The following is a 25,354-nucleotide window of genomic DNA, read 5'->3' on the forward strand; positions in this document are numbered from 1 at the left end:
AAACCTACTGAAATTTTAAAAATTAAAAAATAAAATGAGTCTATAGCAGAATATATATAGATAGCTGCAAAAAAAAAAAAAAAAAAAAAAGCTTTTGCTATAGAAACTGATGCCTATGTGAACTGAACATGATGAGGACATTTATCACAATGAAATTTTAATCTATCCATGAACTCTGATAGAACTTGTCATCAAAGAATTGTTGTTATAATCAACTGGCACAAAGAAATAGATTTATTATAGAGTATTAGAAACTTTATTTCAAAAATTGGATTTTATTTTACTGTAGTTTAACAGCACTATCCGTGTTTTCTTTTTTTTGTTTGTTTTTGTTTTTGTTTTTTTGAGACAGAGTTTTGCTCTTGGTCCCCAGGCTGGAGTGCAATGGCTCGATCTCAGCTCACTGCAACCTCCACCTCCTGGGTTCAAGCGAGTCTCCTGCCTCAGCCTCTTGAGTAGCTGGGATTACAGGCATGCGCCACCACGCCTGGCTAATTTTGTATTTTTAGTAGAGATGGGGTTTCTCCATGTTGGTCAGGCTGGTCTCGAACTCCCGACCCAGATGATCCACCTGCCTCGGCCTCCCAAAGTGCTGGGATTACAGGTTTGAGCCACCACCTGGCCCAATAGAAGTATTCTTGAAAAACAATCAATTCCTATTCTAGTGGAAAATGTAGTCATTTCATAAATAAAAGGAATATCAGAAACAAAACACAAATAACATCTACAGGGTTAATATTTTAGAAAGTTCTTACTCAAAGCTACTTTTCTTGTATTAGCACCTCAGTCAATAACAAGAAACATTGCTTAAAGTAAGCTAATAATTGTAGTCATTTGATGTACATACCAACAGTGTGGATGGCTTTCCTATACGGCATCAGGCCAAAATTGTACTGAAAAACTCCCCTGGCGTGAAACAGGGGCAAAGCGAACCCCATGATCTTCTGTAGTTTCTCTTGAACAGTTCTAAGCCATGAGCCTTCAGGGTTGCTAATTTGTTTAAACAGTTCATTTTCACCAAAAGAAAACACTGGGACCAGATAGGCACTGCAATGACAAAGGGAACAGATGAGAATTTTCAATGAACAGGATTCAAATATAACTTATTCTGCCCAGGAGACTCTTGCAACAAATCCTTAAATTTTTTTTTAATGTGCCCAAGACTTTCTATATTGGTAACCTCATGTTCATTGAAACTGCCTTAAACTTGACATTCTTTGGGGAAGAACTTCAGTAGGCTAGCCATTGACAGATGGAATTGTATTCTACAGAAAATTAGGGTTCTAGGTGGCCGGGCATGGTGGCTCATGCCAGTAATTCCAGCTCTCTGGGAGGCCAAGGTGTGCAGATCAGCTAGCTGGTCAGGAGTTTGAAACCAGCCTGACCAACATGGAGAAACCCTGTCTCTACTAAAAATGTAAAACAATTTGCAGGGCGTGGTGGCGTATGCCTGTAAGCCTAGCTACAGTACTTGGAAGGCTGAGGCAGGATAATGGCTTGAACCCAGGAGGCAGAGGTTGCAGTGAGCCAAGATCATGCCATTGCACTCCAGCCTGGGCAACAAGAGCGAGATCTCGTCTCAAAAAAAGAAAAGAAGAGAAAGGTTCCAGGCCGGGTGCAGTGGCTCAAGCCCGTAATCCCAGCACATTGCGAGGCCAAGGTGGGTAGATCACGAGGGCGACAGATCAAGATCATCCTGGCCCACATGGTGAAACCTTGTCTCTACTAAAAATACAAAAATTAGCTGGGTGCTGTGGCATGTGCCTGTAATCCCAGTTACTCGAGAGGCTGAGGCAGGAGAATGGCTTGAACCCGGGAGGAGGTGGAGGTTGCAGTGAGCCAAGATCGCACCACTGCAATCCAGCCTGGTGGCAGAGTGAAGGCTGCTGTTGATTTGGCTGGAAAATTACACTGTGTGTATAGGAAGAATGTTGGTGTTTGTTGTTGTTCTTGCTGTTTTGCTTTTAGAGTGAAGTTTAATTGCTGAATGTCATGGCATTCGGCTACTGTGGTAAAAGGTCATGTTCCATTCCCCAACAACTTCCACACCTGCGTTTATTGTCAGGTTGACTTGGAGGAGGTCTGTAAGGGCTAGACAATCACCTTACTTCCTCATGGTTTGTTTAGTACTGTCTTAACTTTCCTGACCCACTACTTTATACAAAAGCCACTTACCCATGGGTCAAAGCAATTTTAACAAATCCTTTCCGCTGGCGGATGAACAGAGTGAATTTTCCAGGATGGGCATCCAGTGATTCTTCTGCACCCCCAAGGACAATGACAGAGATGTTTCCACCTCCCTCCTTGCTTAGCACATAGGACACACTTTTCTTGGAAACTGAAACTGGTCCTTAGTGAATAAAACAAAAAGTGTAACTAATTATCCTTTTAAAAAATTACGTTTTATCATAATCTTCCACAACAACAGTAAACATTTAACAACATTTCCTACATTGCTTACCTCTGGAGCACTTTGCAGGTTTGTAATTTTTCATAGCCAAATCTTTAGTAATGCATTCTATTAATAAGTTAGCATTCTGGCAGGTAATTGGGCTAGGTCTTTAAAACGTCATCTAATCACTACTAGGTCTACCACTTGTTTCTTTAGGTAGGCTGTGCACTGCTGAACTCTACAGGATACCATTTATACTGCATTCTAAGTAAAAGAATCCCCTGCCCCTAGAGTTGTTCAGTGCACAACCTACACAGCTGTATGTGGTGGTCTTGATACTTACCCTGGTGAATTTTTACACAGAACCAAAAGGTATATATTCTCCAAGAGGCTGCAGTGGATTTTCTGAATATACGATGGCCTGTTTTCAGATATTCTATATGGATAATTATTTTCCAAACCTGGATTTCTAACATAAATGTGATATCATTTGGCTGTGTCCCCACCCAAATCTCCTCTTGAATTGTAACTCCCACAATTCCTTTGTGTCGTGGAAGGGACAAAGTTGGAGGTAACCGAATTATGGGGGCTGGTCTTTCTCATGCCGTTCTCATGATAGTGAATAAGTCTCGTGAGATCTGATGGTTTTATAAACAGGAGTTCTCTTGCACAACCTCTCTCTCTTTGCCTGCCGCCATCCATGTAAGACGTGACTTGCTCCTCCTTGCTTTCCACCATGATTATGAGGCCTCCCTAGCCATGTGGAACTATAAATTCATCAAACCTCTTTTTCTTCCCAGTCTTGGGTATGCCTTGGGTATCAGCAGCATGCAAATGAACTAATACAAACAGTAAAAAAAAAAAAAAAAAAATCAAGACATTTGACAACCTCGATCACTTGCCAGCTCTCTGCGCGTTTCCAAAATGTGTCATCTGACTTTGGTAAATTGTTCATTTAAAACAGATCACTGTTCAGCCTGTATTGCAGGCTTTCTGATGTAAAAATAACTTAAAAGATTCCTTTTCAGATTTTACATGTTCTGCGCACTCTTGGAGGAAAATATAGGAAAGAACAAAGACAAAAATACAAACCACTCTTGACCTATATTTCAGAAATAATCACTTTTTAATGTCTTATGTTTCCTTCCATTCTGGGCTTTATCCATTTTTATTCAGTCATAACAGAATGTGTTAGACAGGCTTTATAAAGACATAGCATATCACATCTCTTGAAGGAAATGATATGCTAATTTTACTCTGGGTTTCTATTACGGGAGGAATTATGACAAGATTCTGAATGACCAACTATCCTCTTAAGAGGCAGAGGATTCTAGGTTAGAGATAGAGGACCTGAGCCTGCCTAGACTGGTTTGAACCTTCACTGTGGTCGAGGCGTGTCATTCTGTTCTGTGTGAACCTGAGTGACAGCTGGGTGCACCTCTCCCACCTGGAAGAGGGCCTCTTGGGTTTCCACACGCCTGGCTCTGGCCTCTGGCCACTTGTCTCTGGCCACTTCGCAGTTTTCCCTCGGTATCCCTGTCTTCAGGCCATCCTTCAACATTGCTATTTCTTTTTTCTTTTTTTTTTTAGATGGAGTTTCACTCTTGTTGCCCAGGCTGGAGTGCAATGGTGCCATCTCAGCTCATCGCAACCTCCATCTCCCAGGTTCAAGCGATTCTCCTGCCTCAGCCTCCCGAGTAGCTGGGATGACAGGCACGCATCACCACACCCAGCTACTTTTTGTATTTTTAGTAGAGATGGGGTTTCTTCATGTTGGTCAGGCTGGTCTCAAACTCTCGACCTCAGGTGATCTGCCCACCTCAGCTTCCCAAGGTGCTGGGATTACGCGCGTGAGCCACCATGCCTGGCCCAATGCTGCTCTCTCTTAGAGGTCCTTCATTATCTCTCTTGTCCTCTAACACCCATGGATTTAACCACCATTTATGTGTGCTGAGTTCTCCCAAATCCATCTGTCAGGAGATCTTCCTCCTGAGGTTCCAGGCCCATATCTCCAATTGTCTAACTGACATCTCTACATTGACAGCTCTAAGACACCTCAAATTACACATCTCCAAACCAAATGCATTAAATTCTCCCTCACAGTGGTCCCTCTTCCAATACTATTTATCAAGGTGAATGGGATCATCGTCTATCTGGTCAAAACACAACTTCTTCCATATGTAGCCATGTTTCCCTTTCTTAGCCACCACAATGACTGATCATTCATTCATTTAAAAGCATTTATTGAGCACCTGCTACAGGCTAGATGTTGATAATAATGACAAAATACAGTGGCTGCCTTCGTTAGGATGAATCCATCACTAAGTCTTAGTGACTCTGTCAAATATTTTTAATATTAATTTCCCCTTCTGTATCTCCAGTGCCATTGCCAATGTTAGCTCAGCCCTTATCACCTCTTCCTTCATCACTCAACAGGTCCCTTCCACCATGGCAATCTCCAGGCCTACCTGCCTCTAACCACTCTCCAGTCTGTTGCCTGAATTATCTTTCTATCACACAAAATCCATCAGATCCCACCTTTGCTCAAAATCCCTCCAAGTTCCCCATGGCTTATCTACAAGATAAAATCTAAAGTCCAGGCCAGGCGCGGTGGCTCACGCCTATAATCCCAGCACTTTGGGAGGCCGAGGTGGGTGGATCATGAGGTCAGGAGACCGAGACCATCCTGGTCAACATGGTGAAACCCTGTCTCTACTCAAAATACAAAAATTAGCTGGGCATGGTGGCACGTGCCTGTAGTCCCAACTACTCAGGAGGCTGAGGCAGGAGAATTGCCTGAACCCAGGAGGCGGAGGTTACGGTGAGCCGAGATCATGCCATTGCACTCCAGCCTGGGTAACAAGAGTGAAAATTCGTCTCAAAAAACAAACAAACAAACAAACAAACAAACAAACAAACAAATCTAAAGTCCCCTGTGTGGTATATAAGGCTGTCATGATCTGATCCTGTTACCTGTCCAGCCTTAAGGAGTAAACAGAAAGGAACATGAACCCTGAAACAAAGTCAGCTCTGGCTGACGCCTGATGGGTATAGATACACCAAAACGGGACCAGAGGAATGGGCTGGAGGTGGGATTTTAAAGGACTTGCAGATGCAGAATCCTCTTGGGTAAGAGCAAAACAGACTGCTGTCAAGAAAGGCCCTCTGAAGCCCTATGATTCCTTACTATGTGAGCTCTGGTGCCTATGTATGCCAGTCTGTCTTTCACACCCAGAGAGGCAGCCACTTGGGCAGGCAGAGTGAAGAGGGGCAGCCTTGGACCAAGGGCTGTCCTAGAAAGCTAGTTCTAGGAAGTATAGAGAACTTTCTAGACTTGGAGACAAGGATAGTCTAAACCTCTACCAGCTAAAAGTTTGAATATTTCTATTCTGAAATAACTGAAGGTTATACCACAGAAAAGAATTCATGATGTCAGAAACCAGTGACTACATTCTGTTATAAAGACAGATGCACACATATGTTTATTAAGGCATATTCACAATAACAAATACTTGTAACCAACCCAAATGCCCATCAGTGATAGACTGGATAAAGAAAATGTGGCACATATACACCATGGAATACTATGCAGCCATAAAATATGATGAGTTCATGTCCTTTGCAGGGACATGAATGAAGCCGGAAACCATCATTTTTAGCAAACACACACAGGAACAGAAGATCAAACGCCTCATGTTCTCACTCATAAGTAGGAATTGAACAATGAGAACACATGGACACAGGGAGTGGAACATCACACACTGAGGCCTGTTGGGGGGTGGGGGGATGGGGAGGGATAGCACTAGGAAAAATACCTAATGCAGATGATGGGCTGATGGACGCCGCAAACCACCATGGCATATGTATACCTAGGTAACAAAACTGCATGTTCTGCACATGTACCCCAGAACTTAAAATACATATATATATAGATACACCATATATATATAGATACTATCTATATAGATAGATAGATACTATCTATCTATATAGATAGATACTATATATATATATATATATATATATATATATATATATACACGAAACCAGTTGGGCCGGGTGCGGTGGCTCACGCCTGTAATCCCAGCACTTTGGGAGGCCGAGGCAGGTGGATCACGAGGTCAGGAGATCGAGACCATCCTGGTCAACATGGTGAAACCCTGTCTCTACTCAAAATACAAAAAATTAGCTGGGCATTGTGGCGCATGCCTGTAGTCCCAGCTACTCAGGAGGCTGAGGCAGGAGAATTGCCTGAACCCAGGAGGCGGAGGTTGCAGTGAGCCGAGATCACGCCATCGCACTCCAGCCTGGGTAACAAGAGCGAAACTCCGTCTCAAAAAAAAAAAGAAAAAAGAAACCAGTTACTGCAAAGAGGTTTCTTCTCCGAAGCCAACATTAGTAAACTGCAGTAGCTGTAGGGGCACTATATGGAGAAAGACTCTAAGATGGAACATATATGTGTCTGACATGGCCATGAAGAAGCAGGTTGCTACATCTCTAGTGCCATGAATTTGCCAAACCTGCTCTCAACTGTATGACTAAAACTCACCGGTGATGTGACAATGCTTTAAATAGGCTTCTGTGCTTTAGTGAAATTTAAACATTTTTCCCTGTAATTTTCTAAAACTCTAACATGATGTATTCAAAACAAGGAAGAGAAGTAATCACCAACCCCCGCCCACCCTGACCCGCAACCCTTGGTGCTTAAGAAAGGGATCCTGCACCCTCTGCAGGTCAGATACCAAATCTTCCAGTAGCTTGGAGGGTTTGCGGCACCCTCTAGTGTGCCCTCTGGCTCAGACTGGACTGAGAAAACAGAAACAGAACCTGAAAACCCAGCCATGAATCCCGGTCCTTGGGTGCTTAACGACATCCTACTAAGTATATAAATTCACAGGAAGTAATAAAAATCTGGAATGCCATGAAGAATTCTTTTTTTTCTGTATTTTTTGAAACAGAGTCTCACTCTGTTGCACAGGCTGGACTGCAATGGCAGCATGTTGGCTCACTGCAACCTCCACCTCCTGGGTTCAAGCAATTCTCCCACCTCAGCCTCATGAGAACCAGGGATTACAGGCACCCGCTACCATGCCCTAATTTCTGTATTTTTATATTTGTTTATTTACTGAGACCAAGTCTCTCTCTTGTCCCCTATGCTGAAGTGCAATGGCTCAATCTTCACTCAACTGCAACCTCTGCCTCCCGGGTTCAAGTGATTCTCCTGCCTCGGCTTCCCAAGGAGCTGGGATTACAGGTGCCTGATACCATTCCTGGCTAAATTTTGTATTTTTTTTTTTTTTTTTTTTTTTACTAGAGACAGGGTTTCACCATGTGGCCAGGCTGGTCTCGAACTCCTGACCTCAGGTGAACCACCCACCTCAGCCTCCCAAAGTGCTGAGATTACAGGCATGAACCACCACCACGCTCAGCTCATCTTATTTATTAATTGTGGTTTGTGATGGGTCCTCGCTCTGCCACCCAGGCTGGAGTGCAGGGGCACCATCTCCAGTTATTGCAGCCTTGACTGATCACCCGGGCTCAGGTGATCCTTCTACCTCAGCCTCCTGAGTAGCTGGGACTACAGGTATACGCCACCGTGCCTGGCTAATTTTTGCATTTTTTGTAGAGATGGGGGTTTGCCATGTAGGCCAGGCTGGTCTCAACCTCCTGGGCTCGAGAGATCTGCCTGCTTCTGCCTCCTAAAGTGCTGGGATCACAGGCATGAGCCGTGGCACCCGGCCTGAACTCCTATTTCTGAGCCAAGTTATTTTTAATCTAGGAAGACAGCCAGTTGAATATGTTTAGTTTTATCACTGCTGTTACTTCAAGACACAGCAAAAGACATTTTCCATTTCTAGTATTCGTAACAGCAGGCATGGTGCCTCTCCAAGGGTGTCATTTTTCACTTACTTGATCCATGATTTCTTTTTCTACACCTGAATACACAAAATGCACTCGTGACTTTATTTGTTCATTGTGTTAATATTCATTGACTATTTCTATGTTCCAGGCAGCATGCTAGATCTTTGGGATAGAACAGAAAAAAGGATACAGTATATGTCTTTCTGACACTTATAGTCCAGTGGGGGAGGGCAGAAAACACCCAGACAGCATAGGAAGTGCCAGATGAGGCTAAAACAGGTTTTGGCCGGGTGCAGTGGCTCACGCCTGTAATCCCAGCACTTTGGAAGGCCGAGGTGGGTGGATCACCTGAGGTCAGGAGTTCAAGACCAGCCTGACCAACATGGAGAAACCCCATCTCTACTAAAAATACAAAAATTAGCCGGGCATGGTGGCGCATGCCTGTAATCCCAGCTACTCGGGAGGCTGAGACAGGAGAATTGCTTGAATCTGGGAAGCAGAGGTTGCAGTGAAGCAAAATTGTGCTACTGCACTCCAGCTTGGGCAACAAAAGCAAAAACTCCGTCTCAAAAAAAAAAAAAAAAAAAAAAAAAAAAAATCCAAGAGACCATAAACACACATGGGCTTGGGAGGGAACGTTCTGTGTGCGCCTGCTACCATGTGGAAGCGGTGATCCGCCATCACTTACCACTGCTCATCAGATATTCTCGGAAGAGAGGACACCGGAACCAAAATGGCAGCACGTGAAGATACGCAGTAAAGCCAGGAAACAGCTCCTTGAAGTCGGAATAATTTGTACAGAAGTTTCCAAAGGCTCCAGCCACGAGGACTCCATGGGGGTGAAACCCAAATATATAGTTGTGACTTGGATCCAAATCTTGAGTTTTAATGAGCTACAGCACATTCATATTGAGATTAAAGAAAGAAAAAAAAAGTTCCCTTACTATTTTCCAACGAGCAATGAAAGGACTAGTTTTTATGTCAAGAGAAAATGGAGAACATGACTCGTTTTAGCTCTCTGGATTGGAGCTGTTTCCAAATTTCTAAACTATCTTCTGAGCCCAGATCCCTTTATATACAGCCTTCTAGATTTTGTCAAGTCAGCTGACAGTTCATTGAGTAATTGGAACTGAATTGCAGCCTTTCTCCCTGCTATGGTTTCAATGTGTCCCCCCAAAAGTAAATGTTTAAAACCTTAATCCCCAATGCAACAGTGTTGGGAGGTGGGGCCCAATGAGAGGTGATTAGGTATGAAAGCAGAGTGAATGGATCACAACAGAAGTAAGTTTGTTATCTTGGGAGTGAGTTCCTTATAAAATAATGAATTCGGCCAGGTGCAGTGGCTCACACCCGTAATTCCAGCATTTTGGGAGGTCGAGGCGGGCAGATCACAAGGTCAAGAGTTCAAGACCAGCCTGGCCAATATGATGAAACCCCGTTTCTACTAAATATACAAAAATTAGCTAGGTGTGGTGGCCTGCACCTGTAGTCCCACCTACTAGGAAGGTTGAGGCAGAAGAATTGCTTGAACCTGGGAGGCAGAGGTTGCAGTGAGCAAAGATTGCCCCACTGCACTCCAGCCTGGGCAACAGAGCAAGACTCTGTCTCCAAACAGAAAAAAAAAGAAGAATGAATTCAGTTTGCTCTTGCTCTTTCTTGGCCTCTCCTGCCCTTCCAGCTATGGGCTGACGCAGCAGGAAGGCTCTTGCCAGATGCCAGCATCTTTGGTATTGGCCTTTCCAGCCTCTAGAACTATGAGACATAAATTTGTTTTCTTTATAAAGTGCCTAGTCTTTGGTATTGTCTTTGGAGCACAAAACAGACTCAGACACCCCCACTGAAAAAGCAGCTTGAGGTATATGTGATGAAAACAAATTTCCACTCTTTTGCTAACTCAAAATACTACTTTATAAAACAACTGTACTCACATGGATTGGAAAATAGTCCTTAAAGTATTTCCAAACAGTCCAACTTCTGACCCAGTTGGATCTCCTGCCTCCTTGCTCTGGAGTATGCCAGTCAAAGTAAAGCCATGTCAAATAAGGGATGTAAAGGAACCAGTAGTTGTGGATGATCAACATCACAATGATTCCAATGCACACCTGCGCTGTAAGAAAGAAAAAGTCTCATGGAATTGGAGTCTGTTAGTAGCTGCTCACTGTCGTGGCCCATGGCCGGGGGATTAATACATGTAAGGTATGTTAAACTGAGCCTCAGTTGGGGTAAGGTAATATAACCAGGCAGTGATGACACAGTATTATTTAACCTTTATTGGATGTTTACTATACGGCAAACATTGTGTTACCGACCCTGCCAAGGTGTGTTAATTTAATCCTCATAAAACCACATATCAATAAAGTAGTCATAGTACTCTTTTTATTTTTGAAGGGTGAGGTGGAAAGAATGGGTATAGGAAACACCAAGCCATACTCTTTTTTTTTTTGAGATGGAGTCTCACTTCGTCGCCCAGGCTGGAGTACAAAGGCGCAATCTCGGCTCACTGCAACCTCTGCCTCCCGGATTCAAGTGATTTTCCTGCCTCAGCTTCCTGAATTGTTCGGATTACAGGTGCGTGCCACCACATACAGCTAATTTTTGTATTTTCAGTAGAGATGGGATTTCATCATGTTGATCAGGGTGGTCTCAAACTCCTGACCTCGTGATTCACCCACCTCAGCCTCCCAAAGTGCTGGGATTATGGGTGTAAGCCACCACGCCTGGCCTCATAGAACTCTTAATGTTCTTTTTAAAGAAGACAAAAATGAAAGCTTTCAGAGGGGTTAAGTGAGTTGCCCAAGCCACACAGCATATAAGTGGTTGATCTGTCTGAATTTAAAGTCTAACTACTTAGTCATGGCTTTATGTCTCCTCCCCTACGTGATTTATGTGGAAGGATCGTTGCCGACAAGAAGTATGTAGAGAGTTTCCTAACACAGGAAATCCCATCTTCCAATCTTGACTGAGCAGGCATTATTCATGTGCCTACAAAGATAGCACATTCTGGCAACAAACTTCATTTTCAGGAACTGCTGTCAGAGACAGAAATAGCAAAGGTGGGACTCTTTAGCTCTTAGCATGCATCACTTCTTGGAACATTTGATAATGAGCGAGCAATCCTAATTGTTTTAATAACATAGCTTCAAAATACATGGGGCAAAAACTGTCAAAACTTGGGTGGTAGTGACGAGTTTGTTTATCTTCAAGTAACACATGAAGCTCAGCTATACATTTTTAAAATGTCTATGTTATACACTACAATTAAAAAATGTATGAAAAGAGAAACATGTTAGCAACAGAAAGAGAATGTACATGAAGACATAAAGCCTGGCACATAGTAAATGTTCACTAAATGCCAGCTACCTTGATTTTAAGGAGTGCTGTTGCTGCTTTCTTTCCTATCACACACTGCAGTCTCCAATCTAGAGTTCACTTTCATCCCCAACTCTTATCTACTGCCAACCATCTTCGTTAAAAACAACCCTGTCCCCAAATGATCCACCAAAGTCTCTGAGAAATAGCGCCTTAATCTATTATTGAAATATATACATATGTACTGACATAGATGTTTTACCAAAAACAGAACATTTATTTATATATACATATATTTTTGAGACAGAGTCTCACTCTGTTGCCCACACTGGAGTGCAGTGGCACAATCTCGGCTCACTGCAGCCTCCGCCTCCTGGATTCAAGTGATTCTCCTGCCTCAGCCTTCCAAGTAGCTGGGATTACAGGCACATGCCACCACGTTCAGCTAATTTTTTAAATTTTTCAGTAGAGATGGGGTTTTGCCATGTTGGCCAGGCTGGTCTCAAACTCCTGATCTCAAGTGATCCATCTGCCTTGGCCTCCCAAAGAGTTGGGATTACAGGAGTGAGCCAATGCACCCAGCCGATTTATATTTCTTAATACATATAAATCAAAAAATTTCTCAGACATATCCTTGAACCCAGTCAGGAAACTGACTTGCCACTCTCTCCAGAGTTGGTTAAAGGTTAAAAGACTGGATGACATGCAAATTCATAAAGCGTTCCATATTAAAAAAAAAAAAAAAAACTGGATGAAAGGTTAAGGGAGCATGTGTCTTCTACCCCTCTGTAGGGTATCCTGTTACATTCTGGACCTGCCAGAAAAGTTTCCATGAGTCCAAAGCATGATGGAAAGAATGCCCTCTGTCCTCATTCCTACAGGATCATTCTATTTTGCTTCCTCTGCTTTCTTCTATTCAGGCCCGAGTGCTGATGATTTGCCACTATTGGTTAGTTTCCTGTTTATTTTCGTAAAATGTGCAAAAAATGACAGGAAACTTACGTGGGCCTCGTTCTTTTGTACTCAAAGCTGGATCAGGTAAGGTACAGTGAAACAGGGCGGGAAAAGAGCAGTTATGGAGAGGAGAACCATCCTCCTTCACCGTATATAGGGCATCTCATTCATTCCTCCTTGCAACCCCCAAGGTACATGTTACTGCCCCATTTTACAGTTGTAGAAACTGAGGCTCAGGGAATTTGAGCATCCAAAGGATTTGCAGCTGGATCTGCCTAATACTTAAACCCACACACTTTTTCATAGTCACATTATCCTCCAGCTAATGGCAATAACACTGTAGACTAACTTATTACAGGTGCATAAGCAGGTTAATAAGCATAAAGAATCAGGCAACTAGGAGGTTCTGTTTTCCTTACTACAAAGATGGAAAAACTGACACCAAAAGCAAACTGACTGAATTTTAATCACAGAGTGAGCCAGGAACAGATCCAGAAATAACGTTCCCAAGCTACTCATTCAATCTTCCACTAACCGAACCGCGGATACCTGAACACATGCTGCATATCTCTTTAATGCTCATTACATGTTTTGCATCAAAGGAAGAAACCATGGCCAGCCCTGGTAGCTCATGCCTGTAATCTCAGCACTTTGGGAGGTGGAGGCGGGTGGATAACCTGAGGTCAGGAGTTCAAGACCAGCCTGGCCAACATGGAGGCACCCCATCGCTACTAAAAATATAAAAATTGGTGGGGTGTGGTGGCGGGCACCTGTAATCCCAGCTATTGGGGAGGCTGAAGCAGGAGAACTGCTTGAAACCAGGAGGTGGAGGTTGCAGGGAGCTGAGATAGTGCCAATTGCACTCCAGGCTGGGCCACCAGAGCAAGACTCCATCTCAAAAAATAAAAAAAGAAGGAGAAGAAAACACTATAAAAACTAGGTGACTAGATAACCTCTATTTTCTATTTTATATATATATACTGCATATCTCTTTAATGCTCATTACATGTTTTGCATGTACAGCAGTTAAGATGTAGGTCTGGAATTGAACTGTTGGTTAGAATTTGCCACTGACTAGTCTTTACCCAGGGCAAATTCTATGAGCTCTTGATCCCCAATTCCACTGCCTGTGAAAAGCTCCTATTTGAAAGTTCCTGTTTCCAAATGCCATAAAGGGAATAAATAACATAAGGGTGTATAGTGCCTGGCACAGAACTAGTGTTCATCAAGTGCCAGCCACTGTTATAATAACTTTCTTTATTACTACACATTTGGAGAATGCAAAATGTAGCTGCAGACAGGACATCAGGCAGGTTCCTCAACAAAAACTACTGTTAAACTTTTCCTTTCAGCCTTTTTTCCCCCATGAACAGGTTATGTTTCTTTAATATGACTGATCACATTTTAAAAATTCTGTATTTTATCACTTACAATTGTGTCACATTAGCTGTTTTACAACCTCTTCATAAATGTTATTTTTAATGACTGATCAATATTCCACTGATGGTTAGTGCTAATTCAACCACTCTTCATTTTAAACATCTGTGATTCTAACAATTTTTCACCATAAATGTAATCTTGCATAAAGTTTCCCCACATTTTGATTTGCTTCCATAGAATAAAAAGAAGTAAAATACGGCCGGGCACGGTGGCTCACACCTGTAATCCCAGCACTGTGGGAGGCTGAGGCAGGCGGATCACGAGGTCAGGAGTTCAAGACTAGCCTGGTTGACATGGTGAAACCCCAACTCTACTAAAAATACAAAAATTAGCTAGGCATAGTGGTGGGCATCTGTAATCTCAGCTACTCAGGAGGCTGAGGCAGGAGAATCATGTGAATCTGGGAGGCAGAGATTGCAATGAGCCGAGATTGCGCCATTGTACTCCAGCCTGGGCAACAACCTTGAGACTCCATCTCAAAATAAATAAATAAGTAAGTAAGTAAGTAAGCAAGTAAAATACTGGATGGCTAAGCAGAAACATCTTTGTCACCTGGTACACTTTGATATTTTTCTATCCAAGGAAGTTGTTCAGATTTAAATTCCCACTCTAGACACTGCATACATTTTTTGTTTCAAATCATAAAGAGCATCAAAATAGTTTTTTAATCCTTTTTTTTTTTTTTTTTTTTTTTTTTTTGAGAGAGAGTCTCACTCTGTTGCTCAGGCTGGAGTGCAATGACCTGATCTTAGCTCACTGCAACCTCCACCTCCCAGGTTCAAGGCATTCTCCTGCCTCAGCCTCCCGAATAGCTGGGATTACAGGCATGTGCTACCAGACCCAGCTAATTTTTGCATTTTTATAGAGACGGGGTTTCATCATAATGGCCAGGTTGGTCTTGAACTCCTGACCTCAGGTAATCTGCCCGCCTCAGCCTCCCAAAGTGCTGGGATTACAGATGTGAACCACTGTGCCCAGCCCTGTAATCCTTTGATTCTAAATGGGATCAAAAGAAGAAAACACTACAAAAACTAGATGATTAGATAACCTCTATTTTCTGTTTTTATCTCATTAAGCAATTCAAGGTAACTGGATTCTTCCAAATTGGAGTTCAAAGAGACAAGGAAGATACAAAGATGTATGCCATTACATTGTGCAGCTCTCGAAACTCACGTTGATAACTTTAAAAGTTGTCTAGATTCATAAACCAAGTTGAGCTGAATTTTAGCTGGGTTGATTTATCTATATTCTGGATTTAAAACTACAACTTAAACCCCCATCAATGACATTCTATTTTCCCTTAGTTCGCAAAAATTCTACTTTCTCCACATTGTTGGGGAAGCTGTCCCTCACTCACATTTTTTTTTTTTTTTTTAATGAGATGAAGTCTTACTCTGCTGCTCAGGCTGGAGTGCAGTGGAGCGACCTCAGCTCACTACAACCTCCACCTCCCAGGTTCAAGCAATTCTCCTGCCTCAGCCTCCCAAGTAGCTGGGATTATAGTCACGTGCCGCTACGCCTGGCTAATTTTTCTATTTTTAGTAGAGACAGAGTTTTGCCACGTTGGCCAGGCTGGTCTAGAACTCCTGACCTCAGGTGATCCAACAACCTCAGCCTCCCAAAGTGCTGGCATTACAGGCATGAGCCACTGTGCCCAGCCTTTTTTTTTTTTTTTTAATTGAAGTAAAATTCACATAACATTAAAAAAAAAATGGTGATTTTAAACAGAACACTTTGGTGGCATTTAATTTGCAATGTTGTGCAATTACTACCACCATCTAGTTCCGAAACATCCCCATTATTTCAAAATAAAACCCTTTACCCACTAAGCAGTTACTCCCCATTCCTCCCTCCCCGCCACCACTGGCAATCACCAGTAGTCTGTAGTCTGTTTCTGTTTTTTTTTTTTTTTTTTTTTTTTGAGACAGAGTCTCATTTTGTCACTCAGGCTGGAGTGCAGTGGCATGAACGTAGCTCACCGAAGCCCCCCGCCTTGGGTTCATGTGATCCTACCACCTTAGCCTACCAAGTAGCTGGGACTAGAGGTGCAAACCACTACACCTGGCTAATTTTTGTATTTTTTGTAAAAGTAGGATCTTGCCATGTTACCCAGGCTGATCTCGAACTCCTGAGCTCAACCAATCCACCTGCTCAGCCTCCCAAAGTGCTGGTATGACAGGTGTGAGCCTCCGTACCGGGCTATAGTCTGTTTCTATGGATTTACCCACTCTAAATATTCATATGAATGGAATGGTAGACTATGTGGCCTTTTGTAGACTTTTGTTTAACATCAGGTTTTTGTAGACCCTTGTTTAACATCAAGCTTTTGAGTTTCATCCATGATGTAGCATTTATCAGTACTTCATTCCTTTTTATGACTGCACAATATTCTCACATACATATATACTGTATTCTGCTTATTCATGCATCTGTTGTGGACATTGGGGTTGCTCCTACCTTTTGGCTACTGTGAATAGTGCCACAATGCCCCCATCACTGGAACAGTACTACATGTTCAAAACAAGTAAGGCTCCAGCAAAGTGTATGTGTGATCATCAAATTCAGCACCACCAATAAAGGGACAAAATGACATGATGCCTGAAGAGGCATAGGATCCCATAGGATCTAATGGGAAATATATTCCATCACCTTAATCAAGTCCAGGTTCGGGGACATTCTACAAGATAATTGGCTTGGGCTGTTTAAAAATAATCAACCTTATAGCCGGGCGCGGTGGCTCAAGCCTGTAATCCCAGCACTTTGGGAGGCCGAGGCGGGTGGATCACGAGGTCGAGAGATCGAGACCATCCTGGTCAACACGGTGAAACCCCGTCTCTACTAAAAATACAAAAAACTAGCTGGGCGTGGTGGCGCGTGCCTGTAATCCCAGCTACTTAGGAGGCTGAGGCAGGAGAATTGCCTGAGCCCAGGAGGCGGAGGTTGCGGTGAGCCGAGATCGCGCCATTGCACTCCAGCCTGTGTAACAAGAGCGAAACTCCGTCTCAAAAAAAAAAAAAAATAATAATAATAATAATCAACCTTATAAACGCTTTAAAAACAAACTAAAGGCAAAGGAACTGGTCTAGGAAAAGTTGAAGACAATTAGGGAATTGTATCCCTGATATTTTGTGTATGATATTAGGATTTTGATTATGCAGAAAATTCTTGTTTTCAGGTGATACATGCTATAGTATTTAGAGATGAAGTGTTATGATGTTTACAACTTAGTTACTTACTTCCATATTGTTCAACGGCAACAACAAAGTGTGTGTGTGTGTGTGTGTGTGTGTGTGTGTGTGTGTGTGTGGAGAGGGAGAGAAAGCAAACGTGACAAAATGCTAAAAAGTTGCTAAATCTACTTAAAAAAATGTGTTTTCAAAAATTCTTATTTTATTATGGTAAGAGCACTTAATATGCAATCTACTTTATTAACAAATAAACATTTGTGTGAACAAGTGTATAATGCAGTATTGTTAGTTCTAAGTACCATGTCTGTGACATAATAATATTTGGTCTCTGCCCCCAGTTCCTAGCCTAGAGCTCCTAAAATTGTTGTAATTTCCTGATCAACAAGGGTGCCAGGTACCTCTTTCTATCTTTTGTTCTAATATTTGGACCCCAGTTCCTGATGCAGAGCTCCCAATGCCTTGGGACTTCCTGAGTGACAGCAGTGTCTTTTCTTCTAATGAGGCAACTCTTGGTGGGCTCCAGGATGGTGGCTGGTCACCAAAATACTAAGCAGTCACTAGATGCTTGGAACCTGCAGCCCATCCCCATTCTCAAGAGAGAGGAGAAGGGCTGGAAATGGAGTTAGTAACTGATCATGTTAGTAACTGATCATGTCTAAATGAGGGAAGGCTCCATAAAGTCCAGGGTTCCGAGAGCTTCCGGGTTGGTGAACACAGCCACATGCTGAGAGATTGGTGCACCCCAATGCCATGAGGACGGAAAAGCTCCTGTGCTTGGGAGCCTTTCAGACCTCGACGTAGGAACCTCGTCATCTATATCCTTTATCATATCCCTTATAATAAACTGCCAAATGTGAGTGTTTTCCTGAGTGCTATGAGCCATCATAGCAAATGACAGAGTCCAAGGAGGAGGTAGTGCGACTCCTCAATTTGTAGCCAGTCAGAAAGAAGCAGAAGTGCCAGCCTGGACTTGTGGTTGGCATCTAAAGTTGGGGCAGTCTTGTAGACTGAGCTCTTCACCTGTGGAACCCAATTCCAGGTAGACAGCACCAGAATTGAACTATGGGATACCTAGTTGGTGTCTGGAGAGTTGGAGAAGAGTTGGTCCAGCAAAATCAGGGATGTAAGTTTTCAGTTTTCCATGAATTGAAGACTTTTGGCAAGGAGTGGTGGCCAGGTCTGTGGCTTCTGGAGGGCGCTTAAGTGCTTACACAGACAATTCCCATATCTGCAGCTCATTAATGATTTTTCTTCGTTGTCTCTACCCTTTCTGACTCCAGTCCGCTCACCTACATATTTGCAATAAGTGAAACTGTTCTATAAAATCTCCATAAGCAACCTGCATCAGCCAAAACATTGTGAAAACTGTTGAATGTGTATTTACTTGCATTAAATAATGACCATAATTAAGAAATAATCTAAGACATTTAACTTGTATATGTATTCTTTCTTCCTAGTCTCATCTAAAACATTCTCATTTTTTTTTTTCTGTATGTAAACTGTTTCCATACTTTTTTTTTCCTTTTTTTTTGAGACAGTCTCACTCTGTCACCAGGCACCAGGCTGGAGTGCAGTGGCACAATCTCGGCTCACTGCAACATCTGCCTCCCAGGTTCAAGCAATTCTCCTGCCTCAGCCTCCCGAGTAGTTGGGACTACAGGCACGAGCCACCGTGCCCAGCTAATTTTTGTATTTCTTTTTTTAGTAGAGGCAGGGTTTCACCATGTTGGCCAGGATGGTCTTGATCTCTTGACCTCGTGATCCGGCTGCCTCGGCCTCCCAAAGTGCTGGGATTACAGGCATGAACCATCGCGCCTGGCTTCCATACTTATTTTTAATGATTTGACATAGTATGGAGAAAGTAAGTAAAATTCAGAGGCAATCAAAGTCCATTAGCACTTCTTTTCCTCCTTATTCCTGGAGACACTGTATCTTTAAAATGCTTATCTGTGCCATCTGTAGAATATAAGAATGTAAGTGTAAATTCTTCTGATTTAAAAAAATTTCTATTTTAAGAGAACTTGCCTCCCTGAGTTTTTAAGAATTGTGCTACAAGACAGACCTCATCAGACCCCTCTGCAGAATTTTGCAGCCTAGTTTTTTTCATATGTGGGTTTATTCTACACTGCTTTTAAAAACTGTTTCATACAGGGAAATACATTTTTCTTGTTTTATAGCACATTCAATATTGAACCTACTTCCTTGCCCAACGAAGGCAAATAAATTATAACAAAGATCTGGTTGAAACCAGCCCCATGTTCTGAATATTTCAGGAAGGTTTCTATCAACACAAATACTTTGTATAGCTCAAACTGAAATCCATGGAGATAATCCATAATAAAAGAGAAGGACAGCTTTTACTGAGCAATGGCAGAATAGTGGGTAAGGAAGAAACAAGAAAAACAGAACAAGAGGGAAAAAAATGTGGATTGGTATTGTCATGTCACTTCGTTTCTTTTTTACAAAGTTTAAAGCAAAGGAGACTTCCTTATTACACTGACTCAGGCAGACTGGATCTCCTGTTTCCAGGAAAACTGGTCTGTCTGGAGATCTATTTACTTCCTTAAAGTTGCAGTTTGATTATGTGGCACGTAGGCTGAGTGACTCCACTTTAATTTGCTCAGGTCTGCTGGAGCCTAGCATAGGAGCTCAGTCCAAAACAATGGCTGCCAATAATTTCTGTTTAACACAACTAAATACAACATGTGGATTCCTTTGCTCTACAGGACATTCGTAAGGGAACTGCTAAAATATGAATAATGTCTATAGATCATAATATTGTGTTGTGTTGTTTTTCTGATTTGGGTAATTGTACTGTGGCTATGGAAGAGAAATGTTCTTGGTTTTAGGAAATACATATGATAATCAGTTAGTTTTCTACCAATTAAACTATAGGGTAATTCCCATCAAACAGCAGTCCAAATCAAAATCCCAGGAGGCTTTTCTTCGGTGTGGAAATTGTCAAGATGATCCTGAAATACATATGGGGATGCTAAGGACTTGGAATAATCAAAACACCTGTGAAAAACAACAACAACAAAGTTTGAGGACTAACACTATCTGATTCCAAGAATTATTACAAAGCTACAATAATCAAAACAACATGGTACTGGCATCAAGATAGATAAACAGATCAATGGCACAGAATAAAGAGTCTAGAAATAAACACATGCATATACGGACAACTGATATTTGATAAAGGCACAAGGGTAATGCAGTGGAGAGCAGAGAGTGCTCTTTTAGGAAAAATGGAGCTGGAACCATTGGATTATATATATGCAAAAAAAAAAAATGAAGTTAGACACTGTACCATATACAAAAATTAACCCTAAATAGATTATAGATCTAGATGGAAAACCTAAAACTATTAAAACTGGGAGGAGAAAACAGAAGAAAATTTTTGTGACCTTGGATTAAGCAAAGATTTTAAAGCTGTAACACCAAACACAATCCATTTTTAAAAAATGGATACACTGGATGTCATCAAAATTAAAACTTCTGCTCTTCAAAAGACACTGTTAAGAGACTGAAAAGATAACCAACTGACTGAAAGAAAAATCTATACAAAGCACAGAGCTGATAAATGACTTTACATCCAGAATATACAAGAACTCTCAAAACTCAGCAATCTAATAAAAACTGGGTAAAAGCCGGGCGCGGTAGCTCAAGCCTGTAATCCCAGCACTTTGGGAGGCCGAGGCGGGTGGATCACGAGGTCGAGAGATCGAGACCATCCTGGTCAACATGGTGAAACCCCGTCTCTACTAAAAATACAAAAAATTAGCTGGGCGTGGTGGCGTGTGCCTGTAATCCCAGCTACTCAGGAGGCTGAGGCAGGAGAATTGCCTGAACCCAGGAGGCGGAGGTTGCGGTGAGCCGAGATAGCGCCATTGCACTCCAGCCTGGGTAACAAGAGCGAAACTCCGTCTCAAAAAAAAAAAAAAAAAAAAAAAAAAAAAAAAAAAAAAAAACTGGGTAAAAGATTTAAACAGATACTTCAACAAGGAATACAGATGGCAACTAAGTACATGAAAAGATGCTCATTGGGGAAAGGCAAATTAAAGCCACAATCAGACACCACTACGTACTTATTAAAATTGCAAAAACTAGGGAGTCAGCAATATTCCCTTGGCTCCAGCCAGGAAAAATGCTGGCTTCTGTGGTCAGTGGGGAGAGTGTGTGGGCAAGTCGGCACTCATCATTCAGTTAATCCAGTCTTATTTTGTAATGAAGTATGACCCAATCACTGAAGATTCCTACACAAAGCAGTGTGTGATAGATTACACAGCAGGCTGGCTAGATATTTTGGATATAGGAGAACAAGAAGAGTTCAGAGCCACAAGCCAACAGAATATGATGACTGGTGAGAGTTTTCTGTTGGTCTTTTGAGTCACAGGTAGAGGCATTTTTGAAAAAAAAAATCTATACATTTCAAAGACAGATTCTCAGAGTAAAGAATTATGATGAGTTTCCGATGATTTTAGCTGATAATAGAACAGTTCTGGATCATCAAAGACGAGTAACACAGAAAGGAAGAGTTAGTACATCATCTTAAGGCAGCATATCCAGAAGGCATTAGCAAAGATTAGAATGAATGTAGATTAAGCTTGCCATTAACTTGTCCAAGTTATAAGGAAATTTCAAGAGCAGTAATTTCCTTCTTCATCAGACCAGACGTGGAAAGAAAAAGACAAGAAAGGCTGCTACTGTGTCATTTCCTGGAACTCTGTGAATTTTACCTATCAGCCTCCATGAAAAGCCTTCATCTTCTTCTCTCCTTACAGTTTATATCTCATTGGTATCTTTCTAGTCTTAGATACATGATCGCCATGTTGGCCTTAGACCAATAAGCTGGAGAGTCCTTTCCATGAAGCTAATACGACGATCATTTCCAGACAAATTTAAAGGAAACGCCAAGGCTGCTTCAAAATTATCTGATTTCATTAAAATATACATGCCAGGCATGATGGCGTTTTAGTAGAGAAGGGATTTTGCTGTGTTAGCCAGGATGGCCTCGACCTCTTGACCTCATGATTCACCCGCCTCAGCCTCCCAAAGTGCTGGATTACAGGCGTGAATCACCATGCCCAGCCAACAGGTATTTTTATATGTTTATAAGCAAATATACTTCACAACGTACCTTGTATATCTACAAAGTTAAGTATTTAATTCTCATGCTCACTTTTAACTGACGGGATAAAAGTGAAAACTACAGAAGCGGTGGAAGAATTTTCACTTGCTGGTCTGGTTCTGGTCGTAGCCACCTTTGGCTAGTCACGTATCCACTCAAGAAACATTCCCAACAGAGTACAACAGGATGAGACTCTGAAATCATTTTCAATGCCCCCTACTAGATATTGACTGCTATAGCTCAAGTATGAAGTGTAAAACTTTAGTTGACAATTAGTGTGACTGTGGACGGCTTCTGATTTTGTTTTTTAATTCTGCGGATTGTGTTTAAACAATTCAAAAGTATGTTCCTGATTTTGAGATACTAAAGTACATAGTTGTCCCTTTATTGAATGTGTACAAAAGTCTCATGAAGTTTATAGAGCATACCCTTATATAGCTTCAGGTGCTAGAATTAAAATTGATGTGTATCACAATAAAAAATAAATTGCAAAAATTAAAAAGACTGCATCGGCTGGCCACAGTGGCTCATGCCTGTAATCCCAGCACTTTGGGAGGTTGAGGCAGGCAGATCACAAGGTCAGGAGGCCAAAACCACCCTGACCAACGTAGTGAAACCCCATCTTTACTAACAATATAAAAGTTAGCTGGGCGTGGTGGCAGGCACCTGTAATCCCAGCTACTCAGGAGGCTGACGCAGGAGAATTGCTTTAACCTGGGAGGCAGAGGTTGCAGTGAGCTGAGATTGCACCACTGCATTCAACTTGGGCAACAGAGTGAGAACCCGTCTCAAAAAAAAAAAAAAAAAAAATACACACACACACACACACACACACACACACACACACAAATATATATATATATATATATATATAAAACAAGTGATGGTAAGAACATGGAGCAATTAGAACTTTCATGCCCTGCCAGTGGGAACGTAAAATGGTATAATAATTTGGAAGAAACTTTAGTAGTTTCCGGAAAAGTTAAGCCTGCAACTATCATATAATCAAGTCATTACATTCTTAGGTTTACCTATGAATAAAGAAGGTATATGTTCATACAAAGATATGTAAGTGAAAGTTCATGGTAGTATTATTAATAAGCTATGAGCCAAATATTCATCAATAGATGATTGGACAAATTACAATATATTCATTCAAGAGAATGCTGCTTAGAAACAAAAAGCAATGAACTATTGATATATACAAGAAAGAGTCTCAAAATAATTATGCTGAGTGAAAGAAGCCGGACAAAAACAAAGTATATTGGATGTGATTCCATGTATACAAAACTCTAGAAAAGGCAAACTAATCTGTGGTGACAGCAGATCAGATCAGGCACAGTGTGGCTCACACCTGTAATCCCAGCACTTTGAGAGGCCAAGGTGGGAGGATTCCTTGAGCCCAGGGATTCAAGACCAGCCTAGTCAACATAGGGTGACCCCAAGAAAGAACAGAAGAAAGAAAGAAAAGAAAAGAAAGGAAAGGAAAGGAAAGGAAGAAAGGAAGAAAGGAAGAAAGGAAGGAAGGAAGGAAGGAAGGAGGGAAGGAAGAAAGGAGAAAAAGAAAGAAAGCCTATCAGTAGTTGCTTGGGAAAAGGGGTAAGGTGGAGCAGAGAAGGAGTATGAGAAATCTTTGAGAATGATGGCTATGCTCACTATCTTAATTGTGGTGATGGTTTCTTACCAAATTGTAAACTTTAAATATGTGCAGTTTATTGCATGACAATTACATCTCAATAAGGCTGCTTAAATAAATAAGTGAATAGCCAGGCACAGTGGCTCATGCTTGTAAGCCTAACACTTTGGGAGGCCAAGGTGGGCAGATCACGAGGTCAGGAGATCGAGACCAACCTGGCTAACACAGTGAAACCCTGTTTCTACTAAAAAATACAAAAAATTAGCTGGGCATGGTGGCACCTGCCTGTAGTCCTAGCTATTCGGGAGGCTGAGGCAGGAGAATCACTTAAACCTGGGAGGTAGAGGTTGCAGTGAGCCAAGAACATGCCACTGTACTCCAGCCTGGGCAACAGAATAAGACTCCGTCTCAAAAACAAACAAACATATAAGTAAATAAACCCATTCAGTAAAAGATCGTGGTTCTACCAGTTACCACATATAACCTTGGGTAAAAAACTTCTTGAGCTTCAGTTTTCTCATCTAAAAATATAAATATAATAATCCTTTCCACGGGATTGTAGGTAGAACATAGCCAATAAATGTTGTCTATTTCTTTTTCATTTTTCTACTTTTCAACTGGTAGCTTAGCACAAACTCGTAAGAAATATTTCAGTTTTTTAAATATTAAGGTTGGGTGACTGGTACTTAACATGTATCTCAAAGAAACTGTTTGATTTTATTACTAAATGAAACATTTTATTATTTTAAAATACATTTCAAGTACTAATAGCTTAAACTCACTTTCCTGGTGGTAGCAAGAAAAATGCATCCTGGGATTTTGATTTAGAGATCTTAAATAAAAACATCTCTCATTAATTGTTAATAAAACATCTCCCGTCACCACTGGGAGTGTTATATCAACTCCTTACTTGAAACTTGATAATTAAATGGAAAGAAGGTAGCATTTACCCTTTCTTTCCTGTAAGAATTGAATTACAGGGTAGTCAAATGATGCTACATGATAAGACAAAAATTTTAACTGTGGAAATTCTAGCTAACAAATGAAGATTAAATGATAGAACAAGAAAATTACCACTTTGCAGGTTCAAATAAAACAACTGAGGCAAGGATCATGACTGAACTCACTAGATGAAAGGTCAGTTGTCAGTGAGGAATGTCTGCAGCATGGCAGTCAGTTTATCTCATATTTCTTTTGTTTTGGGACAAGCAGACACTGTGTGCATCCTGATGTGATGTGATGGGAAGTGCCCAGCAACACCTAGGAAGAAGTCTTGCCCAAGAGGTTTCATCTAAATCCAATCAAGCATTTACCTCTAACTTCCATCTTTTAAAAGAAATACAGGGGATAGAGGAACAAGGTAACTCTACAAAGAAGCAAACTCACAAAGTGAGACATTCTGCAGGACCCATGTCATGCCCTCTTCAAGGCTTTATAGACAA

General features: G+C 41.6%; 1 protein-coding gene and 1 pseudogene across 1 annotated transcript in view; one reads left to right on the forward strand and one right to left on the reverse strand.

Annotated features, from left to right (window-relative positions):
* Window positions 1-25,354, reverse strand: part of MOGAT1 (monoacylglycerol O-acyltransferase 1) — a 49,169-nt gene that overhangs the window by 20,264 nt on the left and 3,551 nt on the right. The window contains exons 2-5 of the mRNA XM_003925481.4: window positions 10,183-10,361; window positions 8,943-9,147; window positions 2,176-2,350; window positions 848-1,047 (exon numbers count right to left, since the gene is read on the reverse strand). Coding sequence (XP_003925530.1) covers window positions 848-1,047; window positions 2,176-2,350; window positions 8,943-9,147; window positions 10,183-10,361 — 759 coding nt within the window. The remainder of the gene's footprint in view (window positions 1-847; window positions 1,048-2,175; window positions 2,351-8,942; window positions 9,148-10,182; window positions 10,362-25,354) is intronic.
* On the forward strand, window positions 18,208-21,900 carry LOC120364315 (ras-related protein R-Ras2 pseudogene; annotated as a pseudogene).

Source organism: Saimiri boliviensis, chromosome 5 (assembly GCF_048565385.1).
Source record: "Saimiri boliviensis isolate mSaiBol1 chromosome 5, mSaiBol1.pri, whole genome shotgun sequence".
NCBI lineage: Eukaryota > Metazoa > Chordata > Mammalia > Primates > Cebidae > Saimiri > Saimiri boliviensis.